This window comes from Podarcis vaucheri (assembly GCF_965113315.1).
Source record: "Podarcis vaucheri genome assembly, chromosome: 16".
NCBI lineage: Eukaryota > Metazoa > Chordata > Lepidosauria > Squamata > Lacertidae > Podarcis > Podarcis vaucheri.
Window position 1 is genome coordinate 29475969 of NC_138754.1, and position 26726 is coordinate 29502694.

Below are 26726 nucleotides of genomic sequence, written 5' to 3' on the forward strand. Positions count from 1 at the left end.
TTTCTGCATTCCAATTTCAAATTTAATTCAGCAAATCCTCACCCTTAATTTTATCCAGTTGTATTCTTTTCTTTTCTTTTAACTTAATCTTTACAGCTGTAGTCCACTTACTTTCTATAATCATAACATTTTAACACTCATTAATTTTACAATATCTCTTAAGATAGATTTTAAATTTCTTCCAATCTTCTTCCGCCGTCTCTTTCCACTGGTCTCGGATTCTGCCAGTCATTTCAGCCAGTCCCATGTAGTCTGTCACCTTCATCTGCCATTCTTCCAGAGTGGGTAGATCTTGTGTCTTCCAATACTTTGCTATGAGTATTCTTGCTGCTGTTGTAGCATACATAAAAAATGTTCTATCTTTCTTTGACAACAATTGGCCGACAAACAGGGCTGTCTGAACACACCCAAACACTGCTGTTCTTGCTTCTCTCCCAGATCGGTTCTGCCACATTCTGCCAGCATGCGGCCTGCTTCCTTTGTCACGAGGCCGCGAGATCAGGAGCTCCTGAGAGAATTGGCGAAGTTTGCTTGCTCCTGCAAAGGGGGAACGTCGATGTGCAAGTAGCCATTCTGACCTGGGTGACTGAAAAGGAGGAGGAAAACTGTCTGAATTCTAGCAAGGAGTTGCAAATAGTGTTACTGGTGAGCCTTGGCTTATTTTTTATTTATTGGCTTTACGATATATACTGCCCTTCCTCACAAGATCTCAGGGCAGTTCACCGAATAAAATACAGGATAAAGGTAAAGGTAAAAGGACCCCTGACCATTAGATCCAGTTGTGGCCAACTCTGGGGTTGCAGCGCTCATCTTGCTTTATTGGCCGAGGGAGCCAGCATACAGGTTCCGGGTCATGTGACCAGCATGACTAAGCTGCTTCTGGCGAACCAGAGCAGCGCACAGAAACACTGTTTACCTTCCCGCCAGAGCGGTACCTTTTTATCTACTTGCACTTCATGCTTTCGAACTGCTAGGTTGGCAGGAGCAGGGATCGAGCAACGGGAGCTCACCCCGTCGCGGGGATTTGAACCGTCGACCTTCTGATCAGCAACTCCTAGGCTCTGTGGTTTAACCCACAGCGCAACCCGCATCCCAAAATACAGGATAAAAACAAGTAAATAAGTAAAACCAAACAGTGAAACAATAACCCCCCGCCCTTCCCACAGACACATTTAAAGGATGTAGGATATTAATCAGCCAAAGGCCTGGTTGAAGTTTTTGCCTGATGCTGAAAAATATATAGTGAAAGTGCCAGGCGAACGTCCCTGGGGAGAGCATTCCACTGACGGGGAGCCACTGCAGAAAAGGCCCCGTTTTTGTGTTACCACCCTCCGGACCTCACGTGGAGGATGTACACGAAGAAGGGATTCAGTTGATGAACGCAGAGTATGGGGTGGTTTATATGGAATGAGGCGGTCCTTCAGGTATTGCGATCCTGAGCCGTTAAAGGCTTAATGGTACTATTAACAGTACTATTTATTAAATTTACAGATCACTTTTTTTTTTTTACAGGTCTCATGCTTGACCAACTGAGCTGTTATTGAACAAATTTGTTTCTTAATTTTTGGGCTGCAGAGGCATGTAGGTTGGTTCTCTGTATTGGGAGGCTAACCTGTGGTCCTCCAGAGTTTGCATGCTACAATTCCCATTGCCCAAAATGTTGGCCATGCTGGTCTTTTGGGCTGATGGGAGTTGTAGTTCAGCAACATCTGGAAGGGCACAGGTTTCTCCCCATCATGTCCTAGGTTATAAACCTTATTAGGTAAAGGTAAAGGAACCCTGGACGGTTAAGTCCAGTCAAATGTGACTATGGGGTTGCAGCGCTCATCTCGCTTTCAGGCCGAGGGAGCTGGCGTTTGTCCACAGACAGTTTTCCAGGTCATGTGGTCACCAGGACTAAACCGCTTCTGGTGCAACAGGACACCGTGACAGAAACCAGAGCGCACGGAAACGCCGTTTACCTTCCTGCCACAGTGGTACCTATTTATATACTTGCACTGGTGTGCTTTCACAACAAGGTTGGCAGAAGCAGGGACAGAGCAACGGGACCTCACTCCATCACGGGGATTTGAACCACCGACCTTCCGATTGGCAAGCCCAAGAGGCTCAGTGGTTTAGACCACAGCGCCACCCGTTCCCAATGTGAAATATCTTTCCCTTCTGTTGAATTAGGAGAAACTAGGTCAGATGCTGAAAGGAGGAGCCAACAACGTGCTTCTGAAGTTATACCTAGAAGCTTGTGTGCACCTCTGTAGCAAGCTGAGCTTTCAGAGCCCAGCTTCTTCTCATGAGCTGCGGGGAGCTGTGCTCGCAGAGACCAAGAGAGACCTGCTCTCCATGGTGGGGAACGATCATCTCAGCCCAGAGCTTCTGGGACATGCGCTGTGTCTTACTCCTTTGCTCCTGACTCCAAGGTAAGTAGATTAATTGCCAGAGGAGCCAGTGTGGTGTAGTGGTTAAGAGCGGTGGACTCGTAATCTGGGGAACCGAGTTCGCTTCCCTGCTCCTCCACATGCAGCTGCTGGGTGACCTTGGGCCAGTCACACTTCTTTGAAGTCTCTCAGCCCCACTCACCTCACAGAGTGTTTGTTGTGGGGGAGGAAGGGAAAGGAGAATGTTAGCCGCTTTGAGACTCCTTTGGGTAGTGATAAAGCGGGATATCAAATCCAAACTCTCTTCTTCTTCTGAATACCTGCAGATCGCAGGTGGGCAGACTTCTGTTGTGCTCATGTCCAGTTTACAGGCTTTCTGCAAACATCTGTTCAGCCACAGGATGCTGGACTAGATGGTCCATTGGCCTGAGTTAGCAGGGCTCGTTCTTAATATCTTTTGTGTCTGGGGTCGGGAACCTTGGCCTCCCAGATGATTCTACACTGCAGGAATGGCAGGTGAAATGGATGGAAAATGCAGGAATGGCTAAATTAACTGATAGAATCAGGAAGAAAGAGTATTTAAGGAAGATTTGTAGAATATCTGGAAAACTACAGTAAACAAAGACATTGGCAGGTTTAGAATAAATTCAGCAGTATATAGTTAACTGAGATAAGACTGAAAAAGAAAAGCACACAGATTGAGTAGAATGTGCAGCAAAAAAAGGTGACCAAAACAAACCATGGAAGGGGTGGAAGAGAAGTCGATATTAAATGTATGATATGTGTTTTGGTGACCATAAAAGTTTTTTTTAAAAGAAAAGATATTTTATTTTATTTTATTTTCAAATTTTTAAAATTAGTTTTCCAAATTTATAACAAACATATCCACAAACATAAAAAGAAAACAAACAAACAAACAAACATTTATCCTAAATGTAATAATTCCACTTTTGTTATCATTGTTGGGTGAATTCCTCGAATCCCCCTGGCTGAGTTTCCATATAAATCATTGTAGCAGTTTTCCAAAACTATTTTACTTGGTCCATTAACATCTTTCTGTCTTTTCTTTTTGACTTTTGTCCATAATACCCTACAACATCACATATTTAGATCCTAGGCCAATCTGATACTCTCAAGTAATTCTATTTAAGTTATCTTAACAAATTTAACCAAATAATCTTTGACTTTCTTCCATTCTTTATTTTTTATTTTTTAAAAATGTTGCTACACTACAGCTTTTATCATCCCTAGCCATCTGTCATGCTGACTGAGGCTGATGTGAGATTGAGTCCAGCAATGCCTGGAGTGTCACGGTTTCTCGGCACAAAAATATAAAGGTTCTCCCTGTTCCCAGCACAAAAAAGCCCAAAGGCAAGGGTGGCATGGAACGAACTTGAGGGGTGGTTTGCTTTCAGTTTTCCGCAATTAACATACAGTCGTACCTTGGAAGTCGAACGGAATCCGTCCGACTTCCAAAATGTTCAGAAACCAAAGTGTGGCTTCCGATTGGCTGCAGGAAGCTCCTGCAGCCAATCGGAAGCCATGGAAGCCGCGTCGGACGTTCGGCTTTCAAAAAAAGTTCACAAACCGGAACACTCACTTCTGGGTTTCAACCGTTCGGGAGCCGATTTGTTCGAGGCCAAGGCGTTTGAGATCTAAGGTACAACTGTACTGGAAAAATGACCTCCTGGCATCGTAAGGGCAACGTGCTAGAGACAGACGCTTGGAAGTTAATTAGTGTTGGCCTTCGCTCTCGCTTATTACAAATACTCTTTCCTCCTGGGACAGTACTGAGGATTATCCTTTACTGGAACAGTGGTGTGCAGTTATCGACCAGTGCAGCAACCCCCTGTCTTCAGAGGTGCTCAGAATGGCCGTGGCAAAGTCGCTGAGAATGTCTGGAGCCGATGTGCTCTGGAGAGCCCAAGCATCCTCCAGCTCGTCCCTTCGTGCCCTGGCATTACGGTACGTAGCTATGGGGCTAGGGGGCCAGCATCCTAGGGAAGCTGCCAGGGCCATAGCTATCAACTTTCAGATTTGAAAATAAGGGATCAGCAGCCTCGAAAATAAGGGATCAGCAGCCTCACCTGTCCCGGGGACAGTCTACGGGATATCTAACAATCCGGGATAGCAGCGGGAAACAGCGCTGGAATAAGGGAATTTCCCACAAAAAAAGGGAAGGTTGACAGCTATGGCCAGAGCACGGCCAACACCTCTTTGCCCTGCCTCTCCCAGCAAATGCCCTTTAGTAAGCCCGCCCCTACCGCCAGCCAATCGTGACGACGACCCAATCGTGGGTGACGACTATTAATGAGAATGGGAATCCCTGAGTCCTGCGGGGCTGGCACCAGCCCCGCGAGAATGTAGACGGGGGTGTGAGCCCGCAACACCACCACCCCTCCTTAGGTCGGGAGTGGCTTTCCCCCACAATGAAAACTCCGACCCAGTGTCACTGTGGGAAATCAGGTCAGCTTTCTGTTCATTGCACAGGGCTGAGTTCTTTTGAGACCTCGCCTTCCTGCCGCCCGCCAAATCGATTTTGTTTTGATTTGAATTTCACTGCCTGATTTCACAGCCTGATTGGTGTGGCCGTTTGCCTGCTTCAGGACGAAGACCACGAAGTGAGGCACGAGGCCTCCATCTTTGCCAGCCTTGTGGCGCAACGACGGCAAGCGGCCTCGGGGGTTCCGCCTCAAAGCGGCTGCATCTTGCTTCAGAGCAACAAGGGCCTGGTTCTCCTACTGCAGTTCCTGCTGGAGAAGTTTGGGGATTGCCCAGAAGCCTTTGCATCTCTGGTGTGTCACCTTCCCTCCGTGGACCTCGGAGACGCCTTGGCAGAGTTAGAAGCCAAAGGGTGAGGAACAGAAGGAGCCATGGAACTGGAAGGGGGATAGAGAGATTTGTTGCAAACAAGGAAGAAGGTGCTTTATACTCTGGTTACCAATTTTTTTCCAAAAAAAATTTTTTTAAGCTGAGGAGCAACAGGGAGTCAGTAGTGGGGATGGTGAGGCAAAAGACCCTGGGCCCAAGCACACATAAGGTAAAGGGATCCCTGACCATTAGGTCCAGTCGTGGCCGACTCTGGGGTTGCGGCGCTCATCTCGCTTTACTGGCTGAGGGAGCCGACATACAGTTTCCGGGTCATGTGGCCAGCATGACCAAGCTGCTTCTGGAGAACCAGAGCAGCGCACGGAAACACTGTTTACCTTCCCGCTGGAGTGGTACCTATTTATCTACTTGCACTTTGACGTGCTTTCGAACTGCTAGGTTGGCAGGAGCAGGGACCGAGCAACGGGAGCTTATCCCGTCGTCGTGGGGATTCGAACCGCTGACCTTCTGATCAACGAGCCCTAGGTTCTGTGGTTTAACCCACAGCACCACCCATTTTTGACTGATCGGGCAGGCTCGGGAGTCACGGGCGGGCAGGCGGCTGTTGCCCAGGTTTTTTTTTTTTAAAAAAAACTGCACATTAATGTTTCACAAGGTGCAAAAGAAGGGCTTTGCACCTTGCCTGGCAGAAAAACCACGTGCCTTGCACCCCTCCTGGGCAACGCCCACCCGTGACTCGCAAGCCTCTCCTGATCTGTCAAAACAAAGGGGGCAGGGGGAAGAAGATCTGTACCGCCAGACGTCCCTGGTTCCCCTTCAGCAGCGGCGGCGGCAGTGAGCAGCTCCTGAAGCTTGCCAGAGCCAACTGCGCTACCAGGCTGGCTCTGGGCTGCTGAGGCTGCCACTGCCACATTTCCCAGGGACAAATTTGCAAATCTGGGGACATTCCGGGGACGGAATTTGTCCAGGAACAGATTTGCAAATCTGGGGACGTCTGGTAACCCTGCTTTATATTAAATTAGACCAGTTGGTCCATTCAGCACAATTTTGTCTACCCTGGTGGGTAGCAACAGGGTTTGGGGCAATTGCTGGGACCACCACAACCCTTCTGGTGAAGGGCAGTTAATAATCTAACCACCACCACAAGGACTTCCGTATGTTATTGGACTGCGGTTTTCATCACCCCGATCATTGGCCGTACTGTTGAGACTGATGGGAGTTGGAGCCCAACAACATCTGGAGGGCACTGAGTTAGGGAAGGCTGCTCTGGAGTATGACCCAATGAATTTATTTGTTATCTTGCTTGGGATTTGCTAAGGAAGGCCATATAGCTCAGTTTTAGAGGGTGGCGCTGTGGGTTAAACCACAGAGCCTAGGACTTGCCGATCAGAAGGTCAGTGGTTTGAATCCCCGCGACGGGGTGAGCTCCTGTTGCTCGGTCCCTGCTCCTGCCAACCTAGCAGTTCGAAAGCACGCCAGTGCAAGTAGATAAATAGGTACCACTCCGGCGGGAAGGTAAACGGTTTTCAACTATTGTTAAAGATGGTCAGTTGTAATGAGCTGATGTGGTAATTATTGTGGATTTTTTGTTATTGTTGAATCTTAAATAAAGTATTCAAAGAACAACAACAACAAAATAGGAAGAGAAGAAAAATGTTATTTAACTTGCTAAATCAAATACAGTGGCTTTTAAGCACATCTTTCTTTCTCTCTCTCTCTCTCGCTCGCTCTCTCTCTCTTTCAGGGTCGTCAGTCTTTACAAAGAGGACGAGCCCAACGTTTACGCAGAACCAGTTATCTTTTCTCAAACGCTGCTGCCTTTTCTCCTCCAGCTGCTTGGCAGAGCATCCACCTCCCTGAAGCTTTGGGTACCAGTGCAGGACTGGCTAAAAGCCACTGGGCCCGGAGTCTTCTCAAGCATCCATCACTGCAAGCTGTGGTGGAGCCAAGGTGAGTTTGAAACCTGCAGGGCAGTTTTTATTACTGATTATTCAATTTATGTACCACCCTTCATTGCAAGATTTCGGGACGGTTCACAGAATAAAATGCAAGATGAAACACAAGTAAGTAAATAATTAAAACAAAGACTACAAAACAGTAAACCCTCCCCTTCCCACAGTCACATTTAAAAAGCCATAGGATATTAATCAGCTGGGAACATTTTTGCCTGGCACCTAAAATATATATACCACCCCCATCGTTCAGCCCGGACACCAGGGTCCATCTCAGAGGGCCTTCTGGTGGCTCCCTCACTGCGAGAAGTGAGGTTACAGGGAACCAGGCAGAGGGCCTTCTCGGTAGTGGCGCCCACCCTGTGGAACGCCCTCCCATCGGATGTCAAGGAAATAAACCACTATCTGACTTTTTGAAGACAGCTGAAGGCAGCCCTGTTTAGGGAAGCTTTTTATGATTGATGTTTTGTTTGATGCTTTATTATTATTACTATTATTATTATTATTAATTAATCACATTCTGTTGGGAGCCACCCAGAGTGGCTGGGGAAACCCGGCCAGATGAGCGGGGTATAAAATAATAATAATAATAATAATAATAATAATAATAATAATAATAATAATAATAGTTGTTGTTGTTGTTATCATCATCATCATCAATGGGAATTGCCACCCCAAATGTCTTGAGGGCACTCAGTTGGGGAAGGGCTGGCATCAGCGCTCAAACATGTCTTCTGCATCTTTCAGCTGACAGCGCTTCTCTGCACCTGAAGGCTCTGGGTTGTCCAAAAGTCCATGTTGCCATCGCAGCACTGCTGGTCAAGGCTGTCCTTGTGGCAAACATGCTGGAGGTCCTGGAAAAGACGAGTGAACCAAACGTCGAAGGGATTGACTTCACTGCCCAGAAGCTGAGATGCGTGACTTTGTCTACTCAGAAGCTGCTGACTCAACATGGAATAACTCTTGCAATCAACTTAGAGACAGGGCAAGACTCATTCTGATTTATTTCTTTACTGACTCACCAAGGGCTTTTAAACAAAAACCCATAAAGGAGAAAGAGGCTGCTACTTGGGAAATCACTATTGCATCCTCTTACACAGAATAGAGGGATTTGCTGGCCCAAAATCTAAATTTCCGTTGATGCAGGTTGCTTCCAAATGGCCAGGACCAAATGGAATATCTTTCCTTCCACCTAACAATGTTTTGGAGGTTTCTCAGTGTTAAGTTGTGGGTGAACATATCAGATGACACAGTGATTCTTCAAACAGCTCTTGTTTATTCACAGGTCAGAACAGAACTGAACTGAAGGGTTCAGCCAGCCTGCTTATATAGAGCTCCACTACAATGCAACTGTAACACTTTCTGCAACTACCCAATCACTGAATGTCACTTTCAATCCCTTCTTTGCATATGTGGACCTGAGTGAAAACTATCTACAGTATCCCCCTGCTGGCCCAGGGTGAGAACTTCAGTACATAACACTCAAGATGAAAGGCTTGCGTGTCAGAGCTCAGCTATAAGAAGCTATTGGGCAGGAGGTGGGAAGTCAAGCCAGGAAAGACCACGCAACAGACAGGAAGTCTCTATGGCTCTTCCTGTTGAGGCCAGTCAGTAGCCTTGGTGGGTGGAACCATGCCAGTGCCTTGCGATCCTCTGCTACAGGCAACGAGAACTGTTGGTGCTCCAGGTGTATTGATAAACTACAACTCTAGCCCCAACAAGCATGACCAATGGCCAGGCATGATGGGAGTTGTACTTCAGCAACATCTGGGGGTGTGCAAAAGTTTCTCCTTCCCTGCCCTAAACAGTGTTGGCTTCCCCCTTCTCCCCCCCCCCCCCAGGTAAACGTTGTGCTTTCAGGGTAAGGAGGACAGTCTGCAACTTAACAGTCTGCCCTACTGTGGGGTAGATTTTTACTGTGAATGCAGCTCAGTTTTTTTCTCAGCTGGCTGCATTTTACTGCATCCGTTTTCAAGGCTCGCTTCTTTGCTCTTGTTCTAAAGAGCTCAAGATCCCGCTAGAGGGCTGAGGAAAATAAACTTGTCAAGCGGAATATGAACAAAATGAGTTTGTACCAGATTATCTCATTTTAATAGAGTGGGATTCTTTAAAAGGAAGGAAGGAAAGAACGAACATGAATGTTGTTAATTCCTATGAATTGATTTTTGTGTGTGTGTGTGGTTTTCAGTCAGTTAAGAATGGAGACATTGACATAGTCATCATGACTTACTGGCTCCCAGTACGTTTCCAAGGACAATTCGAAGTGTTGGTGCTGACCTTTAAAGACCTAAACGGCCTCGGTCCAGTATACCTGAAGGAGCGCCTCCATCCCCATTGCTCACTGAAGTCCAGCTCCGAGGGCCTTCTGGCGGTTCCCTCCCTGTGAGAAGTGAGGTTACAGGGCCTTTTTGGTAATGGCACCCTCCCTGTGGAACGCCCTCCAATCAGATGTCAAGGAAACAAACAACTACCTGACTTTTAGAAGACATCTGAAGGCAGCCCTGTTTAGGGATGTTTTTAAGGTTTGATGTTTTATCATGTTTTTTAATATTCTGTTGGGAGCCGCCCAGAGTGGCTGGGGTAACCCAGCCAGATGGGCAGGGTATAAATAATAAATTATTATTATTATTATTATTATTATTATTATTATGCGGGACTTGACATCCTTCCGCAGGGCCTGCAAGACAGAGCTGTTCCACCAGGCCTTTGGCCAGGGCACAGCCTGACTCCCTCCCTCGGCAATCTTCGCAGAGCTCTGGCCCAATGGTTGCTAGTGGCTTGAATTAATTAATTTTTATAATGAATGATTTTAGAATGTTGTTTATGTTGTACCTTTGTACTGTTTTATTGTTGTTAGCCGCCCTGAGCCCGGCTTCGGCTGGGGAGGGCGGGATATAAATAAAATTTATTATTATTATTATTATTATTATTATTATTATTATTATTATTCTGTGAAAAATTCACAAACATATGGAGTCCGTCTTGTGGAATGCTCTGCCAACAGAGATTCAGCAGGAGCCTTCTGTTTCAACTTTTAAATGCCTGCTAGAAAAAAAAAATCTATTCTGTCAGACTTCTGCAGGCAATTCAGAACACACCTTTCCATAACAGCTGGTTTTCCATTTTCATATGCTTATTACTGGATGGGTGGCACTGCTTTACAGTGGTTCCAGTCCTACTGGAGAGCCAGTGTGGTGTAGTGGTTAAGAGCGGTAGACTCGTAATCTGGTGAACCAGGTTCGCTTCCCTGCTCCTCCACATGCAGCTGCTGGGTGACCTTGGGCCAGTCACACTTCTCTGAAGTCTCTCAGCCCCACTCACCTCACAGAGTGTTTGTTGTGCGGGAGGAAGGGAAAGGAGAATGTTAGCCATTTTGAGACTCCTTTGGGTAGTGATAAAGCGGGATATCAAATCCAAACTCCTCTTCTTCTTCTACTTGGATGGTCGTTTCTAGAGGGCTATGCTTGGGGAGTGCTTTTTGGCCCCATGGAGCCTTCAATGTGCGGCTCCTCAAGGTTCGACTTTATCCCCCATGATGTTCAACATATACATGAAACCGCAGAGTGGGGTCATCCGAAGTTTTGGAGCACCTTGTCAGCAATATGGTGATGACACACAGAGCTCTACTTCTCCTTTGCATCTGCAGGCATCTTGCCTCAATAATGGACTGGATTATTTAGCCAACAAACTGAAGCTCAATCCAGATAAGACTGAAGCACTGCTAGTGGGTAGTTCCCTAGACCAGATGGATGGGAGGTTGCCTGCTCTTGACGGGTCACGTAGCTTGCAAGTACTCCTGTATCCTTTGTTGTCAATTGAGGCTCAGGTGGCCTCAATGGCCCAGAGTGCCTTCCATCAGTTTCGGCTGGTGGCCCAGCTGCGCCCTCTATCTGGACAGGGTTAGCCTGACAACCACAGAGCCTAGGGCTTGCCGATCAGAAGGTCGGCGGTTTGAATCCCCGCGATGGGGTGAGCTCCCGTTGCTCGCTCCCTGCTCCTGCCAACCTAGCAGTTCAAAAGCACGTCAAAGTGCAAGTAGATAAATAGGTACCGCTCCGGCGGGAAGGTAAATGGCGTTTCCGTGCGCTGCTCTGATTCGCCAGAAGCGGATTAGTCATGCCGGCCACATGACCCGGAAGCTGTACGCCGGCTCCTTCGGCCAATAAAGTGAGATGAGCACCACAACCCCAGAGTCATCCGCGACTGGACCTAATGGTCAGGGGTCCCTTTACCTTTACCTAGGTTAAATTACTGCAGTGTGTTACCATAGAACTGTAGAAGATGGAAGGTACCTCAAGGGGCATCTAGTCCCGTCGGTGCAGAATTAAGCAGCCAGGTTGCTCACTGGGGCAAGACAGTTTAATACTAATCCCGGCCCAACTGGACTAGTTCCCAATCAGTATCCAGGACCCATTCAAAGTGCTGGTTTTGACCTATAAAGCCTTAACGTTGTGAACCACACAGATCTTCGGATGAACAGCGGTGTACGAATTTAATAAATAAATAAAACAGCTCAGGACTGCAATGCCTCAAGGACCGCCACTCCCCATATAAACTTACCCAGACCCTGTGATCATAATCTGAGGCCCTTTTCTGTGTGCCTCCAAAGGGCAGCAAAACAAGAACAGGGCCTTTTCTGCGGTGGCTCCCTGTTTGTGGAATACTCTTCCCTGGTGCTGTCATTACATATCTTTAGGTGCCAGGCAAAAGCATTCCTCTTCTTCCATGCTTCAGCTAACAACCATCTATGGCCTTTTAAACTGGGTTGGGGGTCGGGGGAGGAGGTTTATTAATTTTTTCCTACTACGGTACCTATTTTTGTGACTATATCATAAACCACCCTGTGGTCCTCTGACGAAGGGCAGCGTAGAAATTGAATAAGTATCTAACTGGTTTTACATAACATGGCTGTTGCAAAGCACTCTGATATTTTTATGAACAGAAATATGCAATTTTTTTTTTTAAAAAAAATTTGCCTTAATTTAAAAAAAGGAACACCAAACCGTGGAAGGAAGAACACACGAATTACGGATTGTTGTGGGGATTAAATGGCTCCTTGGTGTAATAAAAAAAGTGGGGCATAAATGCAAAATAAACAAGCAAACAAGATTCATTCCTTTCAATGGTTCTACTGTGGGCAGTTGTGTTGCATGCGCCCCGATGGGTCTACTCTGAGTAAATGCTAGACACGTTATTTTTTAAGGCTCCAGCGCACTGGCTGAGGTCAGTTCTCCACGTCGTCGTCCAGGCGGTGACGATCCGGTGCCTTGAGCAGCGGAGGGTTAACCCGGACCCCCACTTGCCTGCCCCCTTTGCAGAAGGAGTCCCAAAGGCGGATCTGGGCTGCTGCGCCCGCACTGCGCTCCGATGGCGCACGGGCGAAGCCTTGCGCGCTCCTGCGCTTGGAGCCGCCTCTCTCCTCCGCCGCCTCCTCGCCCTTCTCAGACCAAAAAGGTGGGAGAGGAAATACCATCGAGCGAGAAAATCTAAGGGAAATACCGCGTGGCTTTCTCCGGAGCCATTTCCTCTCCCTCCTCCCTTCCCCCCCCCTGTGTTATTATTATTATTTGTATGGTTTGTGGCTATCATTGCTTTTGCTGTCAAAAACGACCGGGACGGGGTCCCCCTCCTGCATCCTCGCCACCGGTGGCACCAGCACTTTGCACATGCTCAGGGGGCGCTGCCTTTAGCTCCAGAAGTTGCGGTTGGTAGGAAGTGGTCAGAAGGGAAGCGGGTAGGGTGTGTGTGTGCGTATGCGTGTTTGGCTGTACACACAACACACAGACACGCAACGCCCCTTGTTCTTCGCTTTGGAGCGTGTGATGAGGACGAAGGAGACGCGAGAGCCCCGAAACCCGGCGGGCAGGGAAGGCGGTAAGTTGCAGGCTTGCTTCCTTGTTGTGTTGTTGTTGTTTAGTCGTTTAGTCTGTCCGACTCTTCATGACCCCCTGGACAGAGCACGCCAGGCACTCCTGTCTTCCACTGCCTCCCGCAGTTTGGTCAAACTCATGCTGGTAGCTTCGAGAACACTGTCCCACCATCTCGCCCTCTGTCGTCCCCTTCTCCTTGTGCCCTCCATCTTTCCCAACATCAGGGTCTTTTCCAGGGAGTCTTCTCTTCTCATGAGGTGGCCAAAGTATTGGAGCCTCAGCTTCAGGATCTGTCCTTCCAGTGAGCACTCAGGGCTGAGTTCCTTCAGAATGGATACGTTTGATCTTCTTGCAGTCCCTGGGACTCTCAAGAGTCTCCTCCAGCACCATAATTCAAAAGCATCAATTCTTCGGCGATCAGCCTTCTTTATGGTCCAGCTCTCATTTCCATACATCACTACTGGGAAAACCATGGCTTTAACTATACGGACCTTTGTCGGCAAGGTGATGTCTCTGCTTTTTAAGATGCTGTCTAGGTTTGTCATTGCTTTTCTCCCAAGAAGCAGGCGTCTTTTAATTTTGTGACTGCTGTCACCATCTGCACTGATCATGGAGCCCAAGAAAGTAAAGTCTCTCACTGCCTCCATTTCTTCCCCTTCTATTTGCCAGGAGATGGTGGGACCAGTGGCCAGGGACGCGGACTTATAAAAAATATTGGGGGGGCCCGGGAAAGCTCGTGAAATGTAAATAAGCTCATGAATATGCAAATAAGCTCATGAATATGCAAATAAAGTGGCGCCGCCCCCTCGTGAGCGAATAGGGGAGAGCGTGCTGCTGCCTATTTATCAGCTCCGGAACAGCTGATATGCGGGAAACCTGGGGCTAGAGGCAGGAGCCCCGCCCCCGGGGATTCCCTAATCTCGCGGGGGACGGCCGGGGCTCTCCGGCTAGGGCGCGCGGCTGGCTGGCTGGCGAGGGAGCAGGTGGGGAGGAGGCGGGGGACGGCGGCGGCGCCCGAGATTATTGGGGGGGCTGAGCCCCCCCAAAATTTTTTTTGAGGGGGCTCAAGCCCCCTCAAGCCCCATGGAGTCGGCGCCTATGCCAGTGGCCATGATCTTCGTTTTTTTGATGTTGAGCTTCAGACCATATTTTGCGCTCTCCTCTTTCACCCTCATTAAAAGGTTCTTTAATTCCTCCTCACTTTGTGTCATCTGCATATCTGAGGTTGTTGATATTTCTTCCGGCAATCTTAATTCCGGCTAGGGATTCATCCAGCCCAGCTTTTCGCATGATGAATACTGCATATAAGTTAAATAAGCAGGGAGACAATATACAGCCTTGTTGTACTCCTTTCCCAATTTTGAACCAATCAGTTGTTCCATATCCAGTTCTAACTGTAGCTTCTTGTCCCATATAGAGATTTCTCAGGAGACAGATGAAGTGAATCAGGCACTCCCATTTCTTTAAGAACTTGCCATAGTTTGCTGTGGTCGACACAGTCAAAGGTTTTTGCATAGTCGTTGAAGCAGAAGTAGATGTCTTTCTGGAACTCTCTAGCTTTCTCCACAATCCAGCACATGTTTGCAATTTGGTCTCTGGTTCCTCTGCCTCTTCTAAATCCAGCTTGCACTTCTGGGAGTTCTCGGTCCACATACTGCTTGAGCCTGCCTTGTAGAATTTTAAGCATAACCTTGCTAGCGTGTGAAATGAGTGCAATTCTGCGGTAGTTGGAGCATTCTTTGGCACTGCCCTTCTTTGGGATTGGGATGTAGACTGATCTTCTCCAATCCTCTGGCCACTGCTGAGTTTTCCAAACTTGCTGGCATGTTGAGTGTAGCACCTTAACAGCATCATGTTTAAAAATTTTAAATAGTCTGGAACTCTCTAGCTTTCTCCATGATCCAGCGCATCCTTGCTATGTAATTCGGTAAAATTTCTTTTCTAAAGCTATCAGGGCACTCTCAAGACATCAGTGTAACAAAATCACAGTCAGGCAAACCGCAGTGCTGGGAAGTGAGCCGAAAACACCAGCAAAACGGCCAGCGGGAAGACCCACGCAACTGATCGTACGTGTGAAACAGCTTGTGAAAAGTTACGGTTTCCCAGAGAAGAAGGAATTGCTCAGAGGCAGAGCGTCTGATTTGCACGCAGAAGGTCCCAGGTGGCACCAGCACTTTGCACATGCTCAGGGGGCGCTTCCCTTTAGCTCCAGAAGTTGCGGTTGGTGGGTTCAATCCAGGAGATGCTGAGTCCCTGGAGAGCAGCTGCCGGTCATTGTGGGCAATAACTGAGCTAGATGGGCCAATGGTCTGGCTTCAGTAGAAGGCAGCTTCCTATATTCATAAAGGAGAGGCAGTGTAGTGCAGTGGTTAGTGTGTTGGACCAGGACCTGGGAGATCAGGGTTCAAATCCTCCACTTGGGTGATCTTGGGGCAGTTGCTATCCTGATGTATCTCACAGGGTGTTGTGGGGGTTAAATAAGGGGGAGAACTATGTGCTCCAGTTCCCCCCTGTTTTGTTTTTCGGGGAGTAGTTAAGTTCACTGGGACGCCGGACAAAGTGAGTGCGAGATTGGAACAGTGATTGTGTATATTGTGTCGTGAAAGAGGCCTTCGATGATAACACTTCCTGTTTTGTCAGTTACTTACTAATACATCTAAAGCATGTGACACCCCCCCCCCAAAAAAATAAAAATAATATGGGAACTGTAGTTTAAGGGGATTTTTTTAAGAAAGCAGGGATATTTTTAAAAAATGATTATTGAATGATATTCCCTCCCAAAAAAATTCACAACATAAAATAACAGTAAAGAAAAGAACAACTTAAGTGAAGCAGCAAGTATCGTAAAATCATAGCAAATAAAGCGGGGCACAGAATGGAAAATCAGGCAATATTGAGCATTACACTGAACTTAAGCTAAAGACTGATATAAGAATTAGAGACCCCAGGTGCATATTGTGATTTGAATGTTTTAATGTGTTGTTTTAGTTGCATTTAACCTCTTAGGTGGAATGATCTGGGAAAAGTTTTTCTTTCTGTGCAAGAATCTTGTGGGTCTCCAATTTACAAGCCTTTTGCTCTCTAGTCCATAAACAAGAGATTTTATCTATCCCTGTGAATGCATAAACCTAAAGAGCCTCAAAGAGGTTGTTCTTAAGACTCTCCAGCGTTAGCAACTAGGGTGTTAATAAGAAATCCTGCATGGATCACGTTCGCAACCTGAGCATCCACTGTACCAAGATTCTGCTTGTCTTTTGAACTGCAGGAGCCAACATGGCAACGGCCAAGGCGAAGAGGATCAAGTTTTCTGATGAGGAGAAGTTCCTGATCCTGGAAGGATTTGCTCTCCGCAAGGACATCCTGATCCCGAAGAGCGGCCGCTACAGCAACACTGCTGCCCGCCAACGGGCCTGGGAGGAGATCGCTGCGGCCGTCAACTCTCTGAATCCTCTCATTCAGCGCACGCCGCAAGAGATCCTCAAGAAGTGGAAAAACATGGTGGTGGACGCCCGTAAAGGTCTAAGCGTGGAGAAGCACCCTCTGCTGCAGAGGCAGCCTCGGGAACGCCTCTTCCGCGATATCGTCGCTCTCCTCAATAAAACAGACCCCACGCTCCCCAGACCGTTGCTTTACGGTCCTGACTTGAGAACTGAGTCTCCGGGCAGCCCCAGAGGAGACGCATCGCCAACAATCCACGCCGAGGTGCTCTCAGGCTCACCTTGCCTGTCGTATCTCCGCAGCGACAGCTACTACCGGCAGCCTTGCCGGATTGAGGCTCCCGGAAACCCCAAAGCCAACGGGGGATCGCCGCAGGCAGATTTAGCAAGGCAGAACTTTGCCAGCCTCTCGCAGTCCGGGGACGACATCGAACGACGTGCAGAGGGCACTCGAGAGAGAGGGGGAAAGACGTCACCGGAGCCCTGCAAGGGGGTCTCGTTGAGCTACGTTCATCACTCAGATCAGCTGCACTGTGCACAAATCCCCAGGGTGCTTTTGCCCCAAAGGGGGGAATCTGGGCGGTCCAGCGTTTGTAGAATGCCAGACTCTAGTACCTGCTCATCAGACTTACCTTTGTCATGTAAGCTTGAGTGCCCGTTAAGCCACCAGCTGGAATGTCCTTGTCTGGGAACTACCTGCAGCCCCTTGATTCAAAACAGCGGCATTGGGAGTTCTGGTGCCAAAGGCACCCCCTCTGCCCTCGACGATCACGGTGAGGATCTCTTTTTTTATATATATATAAAATTTTTATTAGGATTTTCTCATTTTTTAAGACAGACACACAAAAACATTACACACAGAAAACACATATAATTTCAAAATCTTATTTTCTTAACCACTTTCCCGGACTGCCCCCACCTCCCCTTCTTGCATCCCCATTCAAAATTTAGCCCAGCAAGTTCTTTATACCCAAATTAGTCCCTTATTTATATTTTCTTTAAATCATCTTAATTAACCATTTTCAAACTTCTATACCTTATTTTAACACCCACATCAACCTCTTTTTCTAAGATCGATCCACATTCCCTTTCACGAAGTTCCCAATTGTCTATATTTACAAAAAATCTTAACAAATAAGAGCATATACTTGTAACCCTTTGGATTCTAAAACTTCTCCCCCCCTTCCCCCGGGTTCGATCCCCAAAGAGTTGTCCTTCTATCTGGCAGTTCTCAGCCTGGATCTATCACGTCCGAGGCCTTTAAATCTCTTTCAGTCCCTTTCAGCCGGTTTTGTTGACAGTCCTTTATGTTGAACATCCAATCTCGGAGCATCTTTGACCCAAAAGGGTCCAAATTTTTTCCAACCAGTCCTCCATATTTAAAAGAAGAGTCCAGATCTTGCTTCTTGTTCTTTCCAAGTCCAAATATCCCGAATGCCTCAGACGTTCCAATTTTCACCTTAACCAAATTTGTAATCCGTAAGTCTTTTGGACTCCCCGTGGGGAAAAATCCCCACTCTTCATTCTCAATTTCAAACCAAATTTTTGCCATCCGAACTTTATATTCCATATATCCTGACCCTAGAGGCCTCTGGTTGTCCTTTATCCTTTATCACTTGCCTCATTTCTGCTCCTTCTTCACTTTCCTCCAAAACAGCACATATTTCTTGTTTCCCAGCTGTAGATTCTTCTTGGGTCAAATCCACCACTTCCGCAGAGTTGTTTATTTTAAGATTCAAGGTTGTCAGATTCATAGCCATAACAAAACTCTGTTCTTGCAGCTTTCCCAAAAGTTCAAAGACCCTATCCAACTCTGTTTGTAATTTTCCATCTGCAGCCATTGTAGTGTCCCAAATCCCCTCTAGAGGGATTTTGGTTACTGAGTGTTCTTTTTTCAACAATCCGGATACTTTGTTATTATTGCCACTCTAATTTTAAAAGCTTACCGTCCAATGTAGCAAAATAACCAACACAAATAACAAAAAACAGAATTTCTTGACTTTGACAGCTCAATTGACAGCTGTCAAACTCTATAGGTATCTTCACAGCCTCCCTTGCGGGTCGCTCCCTGATCCAGGGGGGGGGGGTTGTACTTCAACTCTAAAGATCAGTTCAAATCCTCCAGCAATAAACTTATAAGTCCAAATCGTGAAATTAAGGATTTTATCTCAAAAGAAGAAAAACGGTCTTTCGATCTTAGTTGTTTAATTCTTGCTTTAGATTGCCTGCAAGGGGGGGGGGAGGCAGACTTCCTTTTGGCACCTCCCCCGGTCGTACCGAATTCAGTTAGAAAGAATTTTTAATTCCGAATTCCGAGTTCCGTATTACTCACGGGTTGTTGCATTTTGAGTCCAAATGTACAAGGAAAGAAGTCAGCGCTATCCAACCATGGCATGCGGCTTCACTTCGTGGAAGAAGCGGTCTACTCACAGCACCACGCCGCTCCCCGTACCCTCTCCAAAGCCTTTAAAAAGGCTTCTTTGTGAGTCGGGGGGGCACAAATGGTGCCCACCGAGTCACCAGGTCCACAGGCATCCAAAGGCCAGACCAGGCTTCCTCAAATTCAGCCCTCCAGATGTTTTTGGCCTAGAACTCCCATGATCCCTAGCTAGCAGGACCAGTGGTCAGGGATGATGGGAGTTGTAGCCTCAAAACATCTGAAGGGCTGAGTTTGAGGAAGTCTGGGCCAGGCAGATAAGGCTAGAGAGCCCAAGGTTCTTAACCTGAAACTGTTCTTAACCTGAAGCACCACTTTAGCTAATGGGGCCTCCTGCTGCCGCCGCCCCACCGGAGCACGATTTCTGTTCTTATCCTGAAGCAAAGTTCTTAACCTGAAGCACTATTTCTGGGTTAGCGGAGTCTGTAACCTGAAACGTATGTAACCCAAGGTACCACTGTATTTTAATGAATGCAATTATAGTCCACCTTTTCTTCAGAGAACCAAAGGTAACCTACAAGTTTTTCCCCGTCCTCATTTTTTCCTCACAAACAGCCGTGTGAGGTAGGTTCAGCTGAGAAATGATGACTGGCCCAAGGCCACTGAGGGTGCATTCAGAGGCAGGGAATATTGTGTTTGTATTCCTGATTATAATACTGGTGCTCCTGTCTCGTTTTCAAATTTATTTTCCCCCACACTGCAGCATTTCTGTTCAATCGTAATTCCCCTGTCAAAACAGCAGGAAAGAGTTTCATGCCCCAAGACTCGCTACTTATTTTCCAGGTGAAATAGGCTGCCCACAGATTCTTTGTGGAATCAAATAACCTGGAAACGAGTGATTGACGTGCTATTTACCGTCAGGAGATTGAATACACTGCTGTGTGAATGCAGCCCTGGTGAACTTTGTGGCCAGGTGTTTAGTATGCGGGGTCAAATGAGGGAACTTTTTAAAAAACTGTTTAATGTACAGTGGGTTCTGTTGGTTGCATATGCTGGAAGTACAGTGGTGCCTCGCAAGACGAAAAGAATCCATTCTGTGATTCTCTTCGTCTAGCAGTTTTTTTTGTCTTGCGAAGCAAGCCCTTTGACGGATTAGCGCTATTAGCGGCTTTTAGCGGCTTATCTGCTGATCGGATCAGCTGATAAGCGGCTTAGCGGCTTAGAAAAAGGGGGGGGAGGAAAAAAACCAGCAGGAACTCGCAAGACATTGTCGTCTTGCGAAGCAAGCCCATAGGAAATTCGTTTTGCGAAGCACCTCCAAAACGGAAAACTCTTTCGTCTAGCGGGTTTTCCGTCTTGCGAGGCATTCGTCTTGCGGGGCACCACTGTATGCATGTGCTGGCTTGAGACTGTAAAACCCATGATGCAGTGCAATCATGAGTGATAGGACACCTGCATTGGGGGGGGGATCCATGATCTGTAAGTAAAGCAAGCAATTATATATAGTCAGTATGGGAGTGGGGACACGGGTGGCGCTGTGGGTTAAACCACAGAGCCTAGGACTTGCCGATCAGAAGGTCGGCGGTTCGAATCCCCGCGACAGGGTGAGCTCCCGTTGCTCGGTCCCTGCTCCTGCCCACCTAGCAGTTCAAAAGCATGTCAAAGGGCAAGTAGATAAATAGGTACCGCTCCGGCGGGAAGGTAAACGGCATTTCTGTGTGCTGCTCTGGTTCGCCAGAAGCGGCTTAGTCATGCTGGCCACATGACCCGGAAGCTGTACGCCGGCTCCCTCGGCCAGTAAAGCGAGATGAGCGCCGCAACCCCAGAGTCGGTCACGACTGGACCTAATGGTCAGGGGTCCCTTTACCTTTAAGTATGGGAGTACAGATGGGCTTAGTTGAAGTTTTGACTGTTTTGTCTAAGTTGCACCTTGCTGGCGTTTCACACAGGTTGCCCTGGCTCTCTGCTTTAACCCTCTTTTTCTTGGGCTTCTGTTTGCTTGCAGCTGAAGCTTTGCATCCCAGCCAAAAGGGTTGCAGCACGCCAACCAGAGGCCCGTCCAGAGAGCTTTTGGAGAGGCAGAGCCAGCTGCAAACCGAGGTTCTGGAACTGCAGAAGGAGACCCTCCAGCTGCAGAAGGAAAAGATCCTTCTGGAGAAAGAGAAACTGTTGCTGGAAATCCTCAAGCTCCGGCGTGAGCTGGGCACATGAGAACAGAAATTCTTCTCTGAATTTGAGCTTTACACCAGGAACTTGATACATCTCAGAGGGAGGGCTGGACTTGGAGCCAGACTCATTGTGGGTGGGTGTGAAATCGTCACCACCATCACTGTGCCCTTGAGCATGCACAAAGTGCCTTTCTCATCACCAAGTGCCCGCAAATCCCCGATTGGTTTCTGGGCTTAGGAACAGGGCTTTCAGATGAGTCTGGCGACTCCAATCTCTTTGCCCTTTTCTTATACAGTGGTACCTCAGGTTACAGACGCTTCAGGTTGCAGACTCCGCTAACCCAGAAATAGTGCTTCAGGTTAAGAACTTTGCTTCAGGTTAAGAACAGTTTCAGGTTAAGTATGGATCTCCGGAACGAATTAAATACTTAACCCAAGGTACCACTGTATCCCGGGTGGCGCTGTGGGTTAAACCACAGAGCCTAGGACTTGCCGATCAGAAGGTCGATGGTTCGAATCCCCGCGACAGGGTGAGCTCCCGTTGCTCGGACCCTGCTCCTGCCAACCTAGCAGTTCGAAAGCATGCCAGTGCAAGTAGATAAATAGGTACCGCTCTGGCGGGAAGGTAAACGGCGTTTCCGTGCACTGCTCTGGTTCACCAGAAGCAGCTTAGTCATGCTGGCCATGTGACCCGGAAGCTGTACGCCGGCTCCCTCGGCCAATAAAGTGAGATAAGCGCCGCAACACCAGAGTTGGTCACGACTGGACCTAATGGTCAGGGGTCCCTGAACCTGAACGACTGTATCCCAGTTGGCCCTCCAGATGTTGATGGAACACAACTCCCAACAGCAAGGGATGATGGGAGTTGAAGTCCAGCCACACCTAGACAACCACACATCTCCTAACCCTGCCATTTGTCAAAGAGATACTACAGATTCAGAGCATCTTTCTCATTCACGTAAACGGTGAATTGTTGAAGTTGGCGAACATCAACGTTTTCCTTCCTTACAGGGCCGGGGAACCATGAGGGCCTCATTCCCCATCTGGGGAGCCTTCCGAGGACCATGTGATTGTGGGCGGAGCCAGAGGCAAAAGTGGGCGAAGCAACAGATTCCGCTTCCACCTGGTGCATTCCAAACTACAAGAAAGAAGATTCCACCTAAACATTAGGAAGAACTTCCTGACAGTAAGAGCTGTTCGACAGTGGAATTTGCTGCCAAGGAGTGTGGTGGAGTCTCCTCCTTTGGAGGTCTTTAAGCAGAGGCTTGACAACCATATGTCAGGAGTGCTCTGATGGTGTTTCCTGCTTGGCAGGGGGTTGGACTTGATGGCCCTTGTGGTCTCTTCCAACTCTATGATTCTATGATTCTATTTGTGCCTCATCCTTCCTCCTGGAGTGTCTTCTGAGGACCGCACGGCAGGGATGGGCGGGGCCAGAGGCAAGTGGGCGGAGCAACAGATGCTGCTCTCACTTTGCATGGCAGGGACAGGAGCCAGGGCCAGATCAGTACAGTGGTACCTCGGGTTAAGTACTTAATTCGTTCCGGAGGTCCGTTCTTAACCTGAAACTCTTCTGAACCTGAAGCACCACTTTAGCTAATGGGGCCTCCTGCTGCTGCCACGCCGCCAGAGCACGATTTCTGTTCTCATCCTGAAGCAAAGTTCTTAACCTGAAGCACTATTTCTGGGTTAGCAGAGTCTGTAACCCTGAAGCGTATGTAACCTGAAGCGTCTGTAACCCGAGGTACCACTGTAATAACTCAGGTGGTATCAGTGAAGCGAACTATGTATTCAAAGAAACAAACAGCTCAGGCGGCCAGACTTAGCACAGCAACTCTTCCCAGAAGATCTTGCCCAAGGCGGCAGTTGTGAGGACTGAAGGTCCCCCTGTCTTCCCTCGGCTGCCTAAGCCCCCTCCTCTCCAGGGTTTCCCCCAAGCAGTCATAGACAGCGATTGCGCATAAACAACCCCATGCTCTGCACTTTCCGTTTGCGCTGTGTTCCGGTTACGCAAAAAGTCTTCTTCGCACCCGTGCCCAGCTCTCCACCCAGGCAAGCAAGAACCATTGTACACAGACAAATTCCAGCCAGGTTTTTTTAAAAAAATAATCACTAAAGGAGGGCATGGAGCCAACGTCAGCAAGAGGCGTAGCCTGTGGGTGGGTTTGCGGCCCAGGGAGAGTCTCGTGGGACCGTTGGAGAAACCTGGAAAACACTGGGTCCCAGGTTCCCCACCTTTGCTTTGAGCTTTTTGTTGTTGTTGTTGTCGTTGTTTAGTCGTTTAGTCATGTCCGACTCTTCGTGACCCCCTGGACCAGAGCACACCAGGCACTCCTGTCTTCCACTGCCTCCTGCAGTTTGGTCAAACTCATGCTGGTAGCTTCAAGAACACTGTCCCACCATCTCGTCCTCTTTCGTCCCCTTCTCCTTGTGCCATCCATCTTTCCCAACATCAGGGACTTTTCCAGGGAGTCTTCTCTTCTCATGAGGAGGCCAAAGTATTGGAGCCTCAGCTTCAGGATCTGTCCTTCCAGGGAGCACTCAGGGCTGATTTCCTTCAGAATGGATAGGTTTGATCTTCTTGCAGTCCATGGGACTCTCAAGAGTCTCCTCCAGCACCATAATTCAAAAGCATCCATTCTTCGGCGATCAGCCTTCTTTATGGTCCAGCTCTCACTTCCATACATCACTGCTGGGAAAACCATAGCTTTAACTATATGGATCTTTGTCGACAAGGTAATGTCTCTGCTTTTTGAGATGCTGTCTAGGTTATCATCACTTTTCTGCCAAGAAGCAGGCATCTTTTAATTTCGTGACTGCTGTCACCATCTGCAGTGATCATGGAGCCCAAGAAAGTAAAGTCTCTCCCTGCCTCCATTTCTTCCCCTTCTATTTGCCAGGAGGTCAACAAATGGGCAAGATAGTTCAATAGGCTTGTCCACCTGCTTAGGAACCTTAATCAGGATTCCCCACTGTGTGGAGAAGCCTATGCGTGCTAAATGTGTGGGTGTTGGCGGGGCTCATGGTCCTTGTGGAACGTGTGAGAAGGGGGGGGTAGAGAATAGTCCCTGTTCTCGTTTTGTTTGCTTTTATTATTATTTACATTTTTAAAATTTGGTTTTTCAGATTAAAACTTTACATTCACATATCGAACGTACAACATAAAAACAAGATTCCAAAGAATCTATAGGACTTCCTTCCACGCCTTCGTGGATCCTATTGTTAATCATTTCCTCCTTCATCTTTTATGATGATCCAAATATTTTACCTCTCCATAGTGTCCAAAACTGTGTCCAATATCAACTACAAGTGTTATTCCAATCCTACTAACGATTTTAACTGTTATAAATTCCCCCCACTCCTTATTAAAATGTTGGTCTTCCTGGTTTCTGATTCTTCCGGTCATTATAGCCATTTCAGCATAATCCATCAACTTGATCTGCCATTCCTCTCTGGTAGGGAATTTATCTTCTTTCCATCTCTGGGCCAAAAACATTCGTTTTGTTTTTAAATTAGTTTTTACTGAAGATTTTCTAGTGTAACAAACAAACAAATAAAGTACATCTCCACCTTCTTAGAGTGTTTTCCAGAGTTTGTTGACATTCAGTATGAGGAACCATTGCCATGTATATTGACCTTATTTTAAAAGGGCTTGCCCTTGAAAATTCCTGATTGACGGTCCTAATAAATGAGAGGACAGACGCAAGAAATGTTTTGTTTTTCTTGAACTCCTGCTGCCCTTCTTACTATTATTTGCATTTATCAACCTCTTTATGCAACAAAAAGTCTGAAGGCCACTGGACAAGGTTTAAGTTATTAAAACAACAAGATCCGTCCGTCCCACTAAAAGGCGAGCAACACCCTTGGCAGCAACACTTAATTAACCAAGGGCCACTAATTAACCAAAAAAGGCCTTGGCATGGGACCGAAAAACTGACAAGGACAGCACCTGGTGTGTCTCCCTGGGGAGAGCATTCCATCAATGGGAGGCCATCACAGAAAAGGTGGCTGTTCTCCACCCCTTCTTTGGGGTGGGGCACATGGAGAAGGGCCTCTGAGGAACACCACAGGGTCCAGACTGATTCGTGTGGAGAGAGACAGCTTCTTTCTGGCGGTTTTTGTTTCAGTGATCACATGGACTAGAAACTTAGTTAATGGATACCAGGAGTTCAGTAATAATAATACAGTCATACCTCGGGTTACAGACGCTTCAGGTTGCGTTTTTCGGGTTACAGACCCTCCAAAACCCGGAAGTACCGGAACGGGTTACTTCCGTGTTTCGGGGGTTGTGCATGTGCAGAAGTGCTAAATCGTGCTTTGCGCATGCGCAGAAGCACCACATCGCAACTTGCACGTGCGCAGATGCGCCGCTGCGGGTTGCAAATGTGCATCCCGCACGAATCACATTCACAACCCGAGCGTCCACTGTAATAATAATAATAATTTATTATTTATACCCTTCCCATCTGGCTGGGTTTTCCCAGCCACACTGGGCAGCTCCCAAAAGAATATTAATAATAATAAAAGCGATAAAACATCAGACATTAAAAGCTTCCCTAAAGAGGGCTGCCTTCAGATGTCTTCTAAAAGTCAGACAGTTGTTTATTTCCTTGACATCTGCTGGGAGGGCGTTCCACAGGGTGGGCGCCACTACCGAGAAGGCCCTCTACCTGGTTCTCTGTAACTTCACTTCTCGCAGGGAGGGAACCACCAGAAGGCCCTCGGCGCTGGACCTCAGTGTCCGGGATGAACGATGCGGGTGGAGACGCTCCTTCAAGTATACTGGGCCGAGGCCATTTAAGGTTTTAATATAGAACGCACAGAGAAGACTACATAAAATGCATTCCAGGATCCAGTTTGTTAAGGGCAATGAGAGTTGTTCGGAGACTCCCTATTCCACTCACAGAAGTATCACAGAACTACAATTCCCCTATTCTCAGAGAAGAGAATAGGGGAATTGTACTTCCTCTGGGAAGAGGGATTGAGTGTTAAACCAGCCCTGTGAGGGGGACGCGGGTGGCGCTGTGGGTTAAACCACAGAGCATAGGACTTGCTGATCAGAAGGTTAGCGGTTCGAATCCCCGTGACTGGGTGAGCTCCCGTTGTTCGGTCCCTGCTCCTGCCAACCTAGCAGTTCGAAAGCACGTCAAAGTGCAAGTAGATAAATAGGTGGGAAGGTAAACGGCGTTTCTGTGCGTTGCTCTGGTTTGCCAGAAGTGGCTTAGTCATGCTGGCCACATGACCCAGAAGCTGTACGCCAGCTCCCTCGGCCAGTAAAGCAAGATGAGCGCCGCAACCCCAGAGTCAGCCACGACTGGACCTAATGGTCAGGGGTCCCTTTACCTTTACCTTATGACTGGTAAGTGGCATGATGCTTCTTTCAAAGCATAGTGAAGATGGGGCCTAAACTGCAAATAAAGTTTCAAAGTTTAATATGCATGTGAGCCCAGCAGAGGGCGATAATATGCAAGCTGACAAAGTCTCTTCCTTTCCGGTATGATTGGTCTGTCTAGCTCCACATTTCCTGCACTGACTGGCAGTAGCTCTCTAGTTCCTGCACAGCCCTACCAGAAAACAGCAGGGATTGAAATTGGGATCTTGTGAGCAGCAGCTCTTTCCCTGAACATACCAAGAGGCCTTATATTATTCATTTATTTATAGGGTTTCTCAGGGTAAGTTACAGCAGCAGAATATCTGGATAAGGCTAAAACCTCTGGAGAC

At 47.7% G+C, this 26726-nt stretch overlaps 2 protein-coding genes across 3 annotated transcripts in view; both read left to right on the forward strand.

The window, feature by feature from the left end:
- LOC309520967 (tRNA (32-2'-O)-methyltransferase regulator THADA-like) overlaps positions 1 to 9217 on the forward strand; it is a 58578-nt gene extending 49361 nt beyond the window's left edge. The window contains exons 26-31 of one of the 2 annotated variants that reach the window (XM_082202991.1): positions 439 to 645; positions 2173 to 2414; positions 4161 to 4337; positions 4948 to 5226; positions 6946 to 7151; positions 7901 to 9217. In XM_082202991.1, the coding sequence (XP_082059117.1) occupies positions 439 to 645; positions 2173 to 2414; positions 4161 to 4337; positions 4948 to 5226; positions 6946 to 7151; positions 7901 to 8154 (1365 nt within the window). In that variant the 3' untranslated portion in view covers positions 8155 to 9217. Of the gene's footprint in view, positions 1 to 438; positions 646 to 2172; positions 2415 to 4160; positions 4338 to 4947; positions 5227 to 6945; positions 7152 to 7900 lie in introns of those variants that run through there. The other variant, XM_082202992.1, reaches the window with a different exon arrangement.
- A 2983-nt stretch (positions 9218 to 12200) lies between these two features.
- On the forward strand, positions 12201 to 22135 carry LOC309521061 (uncharacterized protein). The gene is made up of 3 exons (XM_082203333.1): positions 12201 to 13027; positions 16289 to 17233; positions 20843 to 22135. Exons 1-3 carry the CDS (start codon positions 12907 to 12909, stop codon positions 21046 to 21048), a joined length of 1272 nt encoding a protein of 423 aa, XP_082059459.1. The 5' UTR covers positions 12201 to 12906; the 3' UTR covers positions 21049 to 22135.
- The last annotated feature ends 4591 nt before the right edge of the window (positions 22136 to 26726 follow it).